Source organism: Ziziphus jujuba, chromosome 10 (assembly GCF_031755915.1).
Source record: "Ziziphus jujuba cultivar Dongzao chromosome 10, ASM3175591v1".
In the NCBI taxonomy this organism is placed as follows: domain Eukaryota; kingdom Viridiplantae; phylum Streptophyta; class Magnoliopsida; order Rosales; family Rhamnaceae; genus Ziziphus; species Ziziphus jujuba.
The window spans coordinates 6,401,604-6,413,364 of record NC_083388.1 but is presented as its reverse complement, the minus strand read 5'-3'; the positions used below and the strand labels follow the sequence as shown (position 1 = coordinate 6,413,364).

Sequence of the window (11,761 nt, the reverse complement as noted above, 5' to 3'; positions counted from 1 at the left end):
TGGCCAATAACACATGTGAACTAGCGGTGGGCAATTAATCTGTTGCTCAAACCATCTGCAAACCGTTTTTCCTTTTGTAAAATTGTAATTAAACGATAATTTTTTAATTAATTAATACAAACTTTAAGATATTGGGACACAAGTCTGAATTTTTTTAAAACTAGGTACTCAAATTTTTGGTCTGAAAATTAAGCATTAAATTCGTTTACGTATATTTTGTACAATTTTTTAAAATTTTTGTAAATATAAATATATTTAATTAATTGTCAAGTTATTAATATTCCCGCTCATAATTACTCCCAAATCCTATTTCTCTCTTTTTCTTCTATTTATTTTATTTCCCAGTCAAAATTTTAATTATTATGTTAGTTGAAAAAAAATTGTTGATTTTATTATTTTTTTGTAAGGAAAAACTGAAATATCTATTAAAGAATCAAATGTTGATTATTCTTAAAGTTAATTAAACAAGTGCAGGTTCAATACGTGGAACTTTGATACAAATCCAATTGTTAATCATTCTATTGATTGTTTTTTAAATGGCATATACAAATATACATATTAAATATTCTTGATAAATATATATATGTATATACAGTTTACTATAAAGATGGTAAGAACCCAAAGATGATTATTATTGTTGGAGGATTAGGTTTTTCTTTTTTGGGTAAACAACTTTATTGGTAGGCATGTTACATAATAAAGTATCTATTCTAAAATAAAATTAGCTATTTTCAAATGATATTCAATATTAGATTTTTATTTTATAGAATAAACATTGTTTATTTTATAGTAAAATTATATATATATATATATATATATATATATATATCTCCATGTTATATGAAAAATGAGTTTTAATAATAGTCAAACTTTAAATGTTCCAAACTTTTTATTTTTAAACTCGATATAAAATCTCAAGTTTGATTTAAAACTCATTTTATAAATATACATTTAGACTTAACGTTGTTGGTTTTCTTTTGCAACTTCAAGCTTAAACTCAAATGCATCAAACAATAGAGAGTTCTGATTAAAGTAAATTTGCATATCTCAAGTTTGATCTCAAACTCATTTTATAACTATGCATTTGGACTCAACGTTGTTGGTTTTCTTTTGCAACTTCAAGCTTAAACTCAATGCATCAAAACAATAGAGAGTTCTAATTAAAGTAAATTAGCATTTGAATTGAACAAAGATTTCTAAGCTTCACTCGAACTTGAGTCAAATTAATCTCACATAAAGTACATACTCGAGTTTAATTCAAACTCTCCTTGATGCATCTATACCATCATTTTTTCAAGAAGGAAAAAATTATAAACAAACAACAAATCTCTTTTCTATTAGAAACTTTTTATAAAATAAATAAATAGAACATAAAAAAATCAAAAAACGAAATTAAAATTCATATTGTAGCTAGTCAGTAACAAATTCCATCAACATGTTTAATGCTAATCTTGTAGTTTAATTTCTTTGTAAGAATTTATTACGTCCTTCACCATCAATAAAAATGAGACAAATTGTTATCAAATCTAGTCGATTAATATTTTGAAAACTCCAAATCTCATATTCGATGCAAAACAAAATTAGGCAATCCATTTTCTTTCATTGTCATAACTTATACCTCTAGCTTTTAACTAACCATTTTGATATTACATAAATCATGACTTAAATAAGTAATTTTCTTTACTATTGGAAATCAACTAATAAAATAACCATAATACCCATAGTTTATTTTATCCCAACGACCGTAATGTTAAGTGAAATAGATAGTTTTAGTAATTAAACATCGATATTTATATCTATGACACATGGATTTGAGTCATGGAAGAGTAAGGTTTTGATATATTTGTATATAAATATTGCAATCCAAAAAAAAAAAAAAAAAAAAAAAGAAAAAAACATAATGTTTGGTGAAAGACAGCAAAATATGCATCTCATTCCAGTTTTCAAAATTCTATATATATATATATATGTCATTCTAGTTAATCAATAAATCCAGCTCTTTTCTTATTAGCGAAATTATCCATATATATAGTTTCCTCTTTTCCTTTTAATCTACAAATAGAATTAAAAGTTGTGAATTATATAAATCTTTTTTTAAAACATGTCTTCCATACTTAATACTTGAAGGCAATTTTTGAGGTTAATGATTTTTTTTTCAATAATAAATTTAATGAATATTATTGAATTTGTTTTAATATCACAGCAACTTTTGATAATTGTTTACAATTATTATTATTATTATTATTATTATTATTTTGTTTAATGATGAAAAGTTTTTAAAAATTTTATACAAACACAATTTTTTATTTTGAATATATGACATATATACATATAATTAAATTTAAATTAAATCTTTAATAGCAGATGTTCAAATTTTATTTTTCAATTATTGGAAAATATTAAGGGTTCAAATTTATATTTATTAATTATCGAATCTTAAAATTATTCACTTTTTATAAATAAAATTTTGATATGTAATGAAATATATATTTGATATTTTTGAATTTTAAACCTCAATTTATTATGCAATAAAATAACTAATTAAAAAAAATTCATTAATTTTAACAAAATTCATTAATATATATATTCAAATTCACGCTAGGATATATATATATGTATTATTTTTTAATCTATTCGATAAAAGTATAAGTATTGAAGACCCATTTAAACATCCGATTTTTACAATAGCACTATTCCTCGTAAGGTTAAGTAATTTTTCTCAACTTCAAAAGTTTTGGAACTCAGTAATAAAAATTGTTCGGTCCAATAATTTGAATTACCATGTCCTCCCCACACCCACACCCACACCCACACCCACACAAACACACACACCATTATTTATGGGGAAAGAAAATGTCGACACCAAAAAAATGACGAGCTCAAAAGCCAAAATTCAAGGGAGAGAAAAGCTCAAAAGGGTATCAAATCAAGCAGCCTTCCACCGAAAAAAAAAAATAATAATAATAAACAAATAATAAAAATCAAGCAGCCAATTAGCCAAGCAGAATGAAGTTTCAACTTGCATTTGTGCCACAAATTTCGTGGTACATACTGAAAGGGACGGGTTTTTCAATATGGAATTAGCTTGTCATTACAAATTATATCAACAGTGACAATGTCAGGAACATATTAAATAGATCTAATTGTCCTAAGCTAGTCTTGCCAAAGGCTACTCATATTTTTCTTAATTAGACTCGTACTTAGGAAACGCATTTGAAAAGTGGCGTAAAACTATTCCATAATTTTGCTGGAGATAGACCTATTTGGGAAGCCTAGAGACCCTGCCCAGTACATTGGAAAAATATTTTGGCTACTAACAAGGAGTTTATAATTTAGGAAAAGTTATCATAGATTAAAATGTTAACGTTAATGAATTCAATAAGAACTAGAAACAACTAAAAAAAGTAACCCTAAACTAAAGATAAATTGTAACAATAGTTTAGTAGTTCAGGTAAAAGCACTTATATATAATGGCAGATAAGCATTTAAATATAGATGTATCAAATATTTCATATCATATTTTCAAAAACAATTCAAACGACAATAACTATTATGAGTTTGACCAGGTTTGGAGTTAAAAAAAAAAAAAAAAACTTTCTCTCTCAATTTAACATATATTAAAAAAAAAAAAAATCCCTTTTTTCCAGTTTAACATGTCCAAACAACAGTCATCAAACATTTCAGAGTTTTAATAACTGTTAAAAAAAAGAAAAACGAAAAAAGGAGGCAAACAATTCAGAGCTTGAAGCAAGCTCGACAGGAGCTCCATAAGTTGTTGGGCTCCAACAGAATATGGGCTTTGAAGACTATAGTGATCCTGGACTCTGGGCTTCGATAGGTTGTGGTCTTGACTAACGAGAGTGGACCGTGGACCTCTATACTCCATGTCCGGATCACCCTTCTAATTTTTTGGGTCCTTTATGTTTTTACAGGCATCAAAATATGTGTATAACTGTGGAAAATATTTTGTACATAATACATTTTGGTGGAAATTAATTTTACTTTATTAACCGGTAATAAGAACTTCACTGTCAATTAAAGAAGAATTTCAACGAAGAGAGCTAATTTTAATGGTTAAGCATGTTTATCTATATTTATAGGAACAAAAAAATAGTTTGTAATTAGTTGTTTAAAAAAAAAATCAAAAAATTTCATTATCCATTTACATATTCTTTTAATATATATATATATATATTTTATTTTTCTGATAAATGTTTAAACGCATGCACACTCTTTCATTTGACATCTATGTGCTGTTTCATTGGCTGAAACGAAAGCAACAAACTAACATTACGCCACCATGCTGAATACTGAGATTTCATTAGAAAACCAAAAGGAAAGGGCAATACAAACAACAACCAAAAAAAAAAAAAAAAAAACATTATGCCATCATGAAAAATATAAAACTAAAAATAAAAATAAAAATTACAAAATAATAATAATAATAATAATAGTAAATGATATTTAAGTAAATAACGAAAAGAGAATTCCAAATAAAACCCTCTTCAAACCGACCCCACGACCTATAACCAAGCTGAAACTGCTGTTTCTGCTTGTTCTTCTTCGTCTTCAAACCAGAATAGAGGTAAACAAATACTTCAACTATTTTCTCTATGATTTCCATTATTTTCTTATAGTTTCCAGTTTTAAAGCCATTGAAAGGCAAGCACTAATTCAGTTACGACTTAATACCAAAAAAAAAAAAAAAGAAATGATAGCAAAAACACTTCTTAGTCCTCAAACCTACTTTCACTTTCCCTCTCAGATTTTCCATAGTTATTCCAAGCTATTCTCTTCAAGTTCACCCTTAACTTCTTGCTTGGATTTAGAAACCCGATTACGTTCTCTATTTGAAAAACCCAATCCCCAATATTCCGAGGCGGTTTCTCTCTTCCACCATGCCGCCGATTCTAGCCTCTTTCCTTCTCCTTCGTACTGCAACTTCCTTATATGTGAACTCACAAAGTCCAAAAACTATGAATTGGCCTTTTCTATTTATAAGAAGATGACCCATGTTCATATTTTTCCAAATTTTGTATCTTTGAGTTGTGTAATTGCATATTTTGTTAATGAAAATAAACCCCAACTCGCTCTTGGGGTCGTAGGTTCGGTTTTGAAGCGTGGTTTTAGGGTTAATGCATTTGTTATGAATCTTATATTGAAGAGTTTGTGTCAAAATAATGAAGTTGAAGAAGCAATGGAGTTGTATAGTATAATGGGAAGACTTTGTTTATCACCGGATATGATAACTTACAACATGCTTGTAAATAGGCTTTGCAAAGCAAAGAAATTTGAAAAAGCGGTAACCTTGTTGGTTGATATGGAGATTAATGGTTGTCACCCAAATTTGGTTACATACTCCACTTTGATGGATGGTTTTTGTAAGGATGGTCGAATGGATGAGGCATTAGGTTTGTTGGACGAGATGAAGAAAGTGGGTTTGGAAGTGGATGTCGTTGTGTATGGTATTCTTATCAGTGGTTTTTGCAACAAGGGAAATTTCGATAGGGCAAAAAGAATTTTCGATGATATGTCGGAGAAGGGGATATCTCCTAATGTGGTAACATATAGCTGTTTGATTCATCATCTTTGTAAAATGGGGCAATGGACAGAAGCAAAAGCGATGTTGAATGAGATGACACAACATGGAATTCGGCCTGATATTGCAACTTATACAGGCTTACTTGATGGGCTCTGCAAGTGTGGAAGTACTACAAAGGCTATGGAGGTCTTCAATTTGATGATACAGAAGGGTGAAAAGACTAATACTGTGACATACAATGTTATAATTAATGGACTCTGCAAGGAAGGGTTGGTTGATGATGCTTTTAAGATTTTGGAAATGATGATGGATAAGGGGTTGACGCCTGATGTGGTTACTTACAACACATTGCTGAGGGGACTCTGTTGCAATGGTAAGGTTGATGAGGCAGTAGAACTTTTCACTGCCATTTCAAAGGATGGGGGTTCTGTTGATCCAGATGTTATGACGTTTAACATGCTAATTCTAGGACTTCACAAGGAAGGCCGTCTTGATGAGGCTATGGAGATTTATCATGCGATGGTCAAAAAGGGGATTGTAGGTAACCTAGTAACTTGTAATACTTTAATTGATGGATATCTACAAGCAGGAAAAATAGACAAGGCTTTGGAACTATGGAAACATATATTGAAGTTTGAGTTAGTTCCAAATGCAATGACCTATGGCATTATGATTAATGGATTTTGCAAAATGCATATTCTTAACATTGCCAAAGGAATATTTATTAAAATGATCGCTTCTGGGCTTGATCCTACTGTGGCTGACTTCAATATATTGATGGCATCCTTGTGTAGGGAAGGTAGTTTGGACCAAGCTAGGAGGGTGTTTCAAGAAGTAAGGAACTCAAATCATTCACTAGATGTTGCCTCATTTAATGTAATAATCGATGCAACTCTCAAAGCTGGAGATGTTGAGTCTGCCAGAGAATTGCTAATGGACATGCTCAAGATGGGTCTATCTCCAGATGTCTTGACATATTCCATACTAATAAACAGGTTTTCAAAACTTGGGCAGTTGGATGAAGCTAAAGCATTTCTTGAGAGAATGATTGATCGTGGTTTCAGACCGGATGCCGTTGTATATGATTCTTTACTCAAAGGTTATAATTCAAAAGGTGAAGCAAAAGAAGTTGTTAATCTGCTTCAAGAAATTGCAGATAAGGATGTTGTTCTTGACTCAGAAATAACTAATACCATCTTGGCATGCCTCTGTGATTTATCCGAAGATCTTGATGTGATGAAGATTCTCCCAACTTTTACCCAAAAAACATCAAGAGGAACAAGCACTTCGTTCAATGAGTTATTGATGAAACTCAATGAGTTGCACCCAGATCTTAGATTAGTGTCTGCATAATTCTTCTTTGCTTTCAAGAAAAGCTTCCCAGTTTTGCAGCATTCTTTGTTCAGTCTTGTATCTTCCTATGTATGTTCCAGGGGTAATTTTTGTATAGTACCTGATTTTTGGCTATCTTACGTAACAACCAATTGTAATACTTTATTTTTCTCAAAGAATCGAGATTTAAGAAGTAGGCGTTTTGGACTTCTTTTCTTTAAGAAAGTGCTTTAGTTCTATTGGAAATTATAGTTTCACAATTTCAATGGTTTTGTTTCTCTAAATTTATCTACAGTGCTTTCAAAATTTGCCCCCATATTTTTGTTCATTGTAATTCTGTATTAAATTTAAACTTATAGATTATTATGCAATCTTTATATATATATATATATATATATATATGTATATACAAATGCTGAAAATGCAATCTTTGTACTTCTTGCCTCATTTTATTTATTTATTTATTTTTTAATGCTCGGGATAAATGTTTTCTTGGCTGTACAACGCTACTGTTTTTATTGCCTTCGGGGACAATGCATGTATCTGAACAAAGAAGTTGGTTTATCAATTTGTAAACATAAATTTTTAGTGCATAAAGATTGTATCCATGTGAGAGCTTGATGTTATCATTAATTATATAATAACAAAGAAAAAGGAATATAGGAGATCTAATTCATTTTTCATTTACCATTTGATTTGCTTAGACATTTTATTTTCCAAAGTTTTCTTAGTGATCAAACATAGCATGGAAAATTGTTGACTTCTTCTACCAATTGGCTTAGAATTGAAGAAGAAAAAGAAATGTAAATACAAAGTATTTCACAACTCATATATATATATATATATATAGTTTCATGTAAGTTATTTCTCAAAATTTTCTAATCTATAAATAATGACATTGGTGTAGATTTTAATAAAAGCATATAAAAAATAAAACTCAAAAATCAGAAAAAAAAAAAGTACATGTACAAAAAGAATGACTTAAGAAAATCAAACGGTAACAATGTAAGCAAGCGAGAATAACAATGAGGGAGAGAGAGGCAGTGAGTTCAAGTACGAAACAGTCTCTGGAAGTCGAAGTCCAAAGGTAATGTTACGGTTAGCTTCAAATCTTGTACGGAGAACCCCATCTTCATACCCTGCACCTTCGTCTTCTTCTTCTTCTCTTTCTTCCTTCTTCGACTTGTTCAGTCTCCCTGCAACATTTTCCTCTCTCCGAAGAAACACTTCCTCTTCGGAACTTGTTCTTCAGCAGCAACAGCATCAAAACCCAAACCAACCGCCATTATCGCGGGTGCTTCGGCTCTATTCGTCGGCTTCTGGTTCGAGACCTAGCCTCTCTATATGGAGGAGGAAGAAGGAGATAGGCAAAGAGGGCTTGATCGTTGCCAAGGAGCTCAAAAGGCTTCGCTCCAACCCTCTCCGCCTTGACCGCTTCATTCGCTCCCATGTCTCCCGTTTGCTCAAGTCCGATCTCGTCGCTGTTCTCGCTGAGTTCCAGAGGCAGGACCAGGTCTTCCTCTCTATGAAGGTTTGCCATTATTTTCTTTTTGCTTCCTTACGTGTTGTTTGATTGCTGAGAAATATTGAGGAAAGGTCGAAACTGATATGAATTGCATTGGGTTTTTCCATTTTCTTGTTGCTGGTTATGGATGTGATTTTAGAAGGTGAAATTGTATTGCTAAAGTCTTTGTTTGGATTGATGCAAAATTTTTCCCTCAAACTTGCTTAAGTGGCTTGTTACTTTCACGCAGCTTAATACCTAGGAAGTCTATGATTTTATAATTGGGAAAAAAGAAGAACGAAAGAAAGAAAAATGGAAAGTATTTTCATTAAATTCATTCTCCAAAAAAACAAAAAAAAAAAAAAGGGGGGGAAAAAATTCCTAGTGTTGAAGATACATATAAGTTCAATTGCTAAAGATTAGTTGCCCTGCTAGGGAATTAGAGGGTATGTATGTTTTAGCATATTAAGTATTTGGAAGAACCAACTTTTATTCAAGCTTTTTGTAGTCATATCATATAAAAACTATTATGAGTTAGGCTTTTAGATTAGGATTTAAGAGTATGCGGTACATAAGCACCCATTCTCTTCAACCAGTTCATAAAAAAGCTTTGTTCACAAATGTAATTAACCACTAAATATTAACATGAATTGAGATATTCAAACTATTTACTGCAGAGAATAGGAGTTGCATTTCTAGGGAAAAAAATAAAATATTATCTTAACATCTGCAAATCCTCTGCACCAGTGTCTTGATTACCTACTTATTATGTGATATTATGTACTTGCTATAACAAATTGCCTAATACAAAGCATATCCACTCCCAATTTTCTGAGGTCTTAAAGATTTGCAGAAGACTCCAAATACTGCTCCCCACTGGATAAGATGAAAATCTGATACTTCCCTAGTTAATTATTCTTCCAAAATTTTGTCAATTGGGAGGACTCTGGTTCTCGTCATCTTGTTCTGGTCAAATAGCAAGTAATCTTTCAAATATTTATCAGCCTAGCTGGGTGTGAATTTATTTTTACTCTTTAGTCATAATTGAATATTGTGGATGGAAAGTTTCTGAAAGTTTTTCTTTAGATTAAACTAAAACATATTTTTGTTTCTGCTTCCATCCTTTGAAGGTCTTATTTTAAAGGCATTCCCCTATGTGTAGATATTAATTGCTGAAAACATGGATTAACTCTCACCATCTTCTGTTTCTATTTATTTATACACATATATATATATATATATATTTTAATAGTAACACTCGCACTTTCAATAGCATATTACTTCAAGCAACTTTCTAAGTTCCTCTCTAGCACCTTCAATTCTTTTGGAGGGTTGCCATACAAGCTCTCTTCTTCTAAGTGTGTTACAACTGTATGTTAGATTTTTTTTTGTCTTTCCTATGTATGTGAGCTGCAACTTACTAACCTGCTAGTCAGTGTTTTACTGATCTATTCTTTCGAAAACCTAACCTCTGACCCTCCTCCATGCAAAGAAAGAAAACAATATAAATGAGAAATTGCAGTTAGTTCATGGTCTTGAACTCTTGATAAATTTCAAAAAACAATGATATTACAGTCGTGTAGTTTTTTGGCAGAGAACAACCTTTAATGAGAGAGGATTTTTTTTTTTTTTTTTTTTCAATTCCTGTTGGATTGATTTGCCATACGTTTTTACTCTGAGTTGCTACCCCACCATTATGTTCCTAGCCTTAAAAAAGGGAAGCCTAGAAGAACAAAATAGTGGAAGTGTGGAACAAACAAAACCGATTTTCTCTTTCTCTTTGCTGTTTTTTCTGATATCTAAAAGAAAAGAGGAAATTTGTTTTGAGGCAATTATTTATTGTGAATATTCAGTTGATGCATGTTAGCTGGATATAATTCTTATAAATTAACTTCAGAACTGAAAAAGAGAAAAATAAATAACGTCTGCAAGTTGGTTGACTATTTGGCAGTATTTCACTTACATTATATGGTATATCTTGCTTTTCAGATATATGATGTGGTGCGTAAAGAAATTTGGTACAAGCCCGACATGTTCTTTTATAGGGATATGCTTATGATGCTTGCAAGAAACAAAAAGGTAGATGAATCAAAGCAGGTTTGGGAAGATTTAAAGAGAGAGGGAGTTCTGTTTGATCAGCATACTTTTGGGGACATTATCAGAGCTTACTTAGATAGTGGATTGCCTTCAGAAGCAATGGAAATATACGATGAAATGAGACGATCTCCTGATCCTCCAATCTCTCTACCTTTCCGAGTCATATTGAAGGGGCTCCTTCCATACCCTGAACTACGAGAGAAGGTCAAAGATGAGTTCTTGGAGTTGTTTCCTGGTATGATTGTTTACGATCCTCCTGAGGACTTGTTTGAAGATCAAGAATGGAGGAGAGATAGTGAAGATGATTAGACAAGGCTGCTTATTTACAGAATTTTCGGAATGAGAGACGTTAGTCTGTCATAAGGAAGACCACCGTTGGAGGTGAAACTTGAAAGTAGTTGTTTTCTTTACTCATCGCAATCTTGTAGAGGTCACCGCGAGTTGATCAATTTGTGAATCTTCCTTTCTAATTTATGCATTTCATGAGAGTAAAGATCTTTGTTCTTGTCTCTCAAAAGCATTTTTTGGCGCTTATGCTGCATTTTGAAATGACATGCTTGAAACTAGATAACTGAATCAAAATATGCAATACTGGTTGTAACTTTTCCTTTTTTCTATTTATGATAGTGAATTTTACTCTTATTTTGTATCTATAATGTCAAGCAACGATGTGAGACCCAATAATTTTTAACAATGATAGGGTAGTTCCCATGTTATGTTGATATTAATTTTAAGGTATAATTTCCATTTCTATGAAAATAGAGGATGCCAAATTAGTTCAATCATATAATGTCGCCTATTTTAGAAGAATAATGCCTATTCGTTTTTTCACTTTTCTATAATAAAAACATAATTGTTACAAATAATTTACCCAATTTTTAAGAAAAAAAAAAAGTTAAAGGAGTTCTTTAAACTAGATTTTGCACCTACTTTATTATTTTGGTGATATTCTAAATTTTATTTTAGTTTATATTGGTTTTTCTATTTTTATAATTTTTTTAATAAATTTTAGAAAACATAAATAGAAGTTGCATATCATTTAAAGCTATTAGAATTTTTTAATTTGTTTTCTATTAATCAAAAATCTTAATTTTTAACTATTATATATATCCATATAGTGTGGCATTTTATTGTCGAACCAACTTGAAATCCATTTCTATCAATTAAGATTAAAGAGGACCCAAAACCGATTTCGATCGAAGGAAAACTTGTAAAAAACTCAATATACTAGTATAGTTAAAACTTACAAGGTATATTGTTTCTAATAATTTAATTTTTTTTGGTAA

General features: G+C 30.8%; 2 protein-coding genes across 2 annotated transcripts; both read left to right on the top strand.

Annotated features, from left to right (window-relative positions):
- Positions 1-4,381: 4,381 nt before the first annotated feature.
- On the top strand, positions 4,382-7,085 carry LOC107410703 (pentatricopeptide repeat-containing protein At4g28010). Its single transcript, XM_016018170.4, has one exon. It carries the CDS (start codon positions 4,712-4,714, stop codon positions 6,893-6,895), a length of 2,184 nt encoding a protein of 727 aa, XP_015873656.3. The 5' UTR covers positions 4,382-4,711; the 3' UTR covers positions 6,896-7,085.
- Positions 7,086-7,814: 729 nt separating this feature from the next.
- LOC107410707 (pentatricopeptide repeat-containing protein At1g62350) lies at positions 7,815-11,117 on the top strand. The gene is made up of 2 exons (XM_016018173.4): positions 7,815-8,405; positions 10,368-11,117. Exons 1-2 carry the CDS (start codon positions 7,965-7,967, stop codon positions 10,782-10,784), a joined length of 858 nt encoding a protein of 285 aa, XP_015873659.3. The 5' UTR covers positions 7,815-7,964; the 3' UTR covers positions 10,785-11,117.
- Positions 11,118-11,761: the final 644 nt, after the last annotated feature.

Bases quoted from the DNA above. Each gene is read 5' to 3' on its own strand.
- LOC107410703 (XM_016018170.4), top strand. From the start codon at position 4,712: ATGATAGCAAAAACACTTCTTAGTCCTCAAACCTACTTTCACTTTCCC.
- LOC107410707 (XM_016018173.4), top strand. From the start codon at position 7,965: ATGTTACGGTTAGCTTCAAATCTTGTACGGAGAACCCCATCTTCATAC. The intron at 8,406-10,367 runs GTTTGCCATTAT...CTTGCTTTTCAG, and splicing joins AGGTCTTCCTCTCTATGAAG to ATATATGATGTGGTGCGTAA.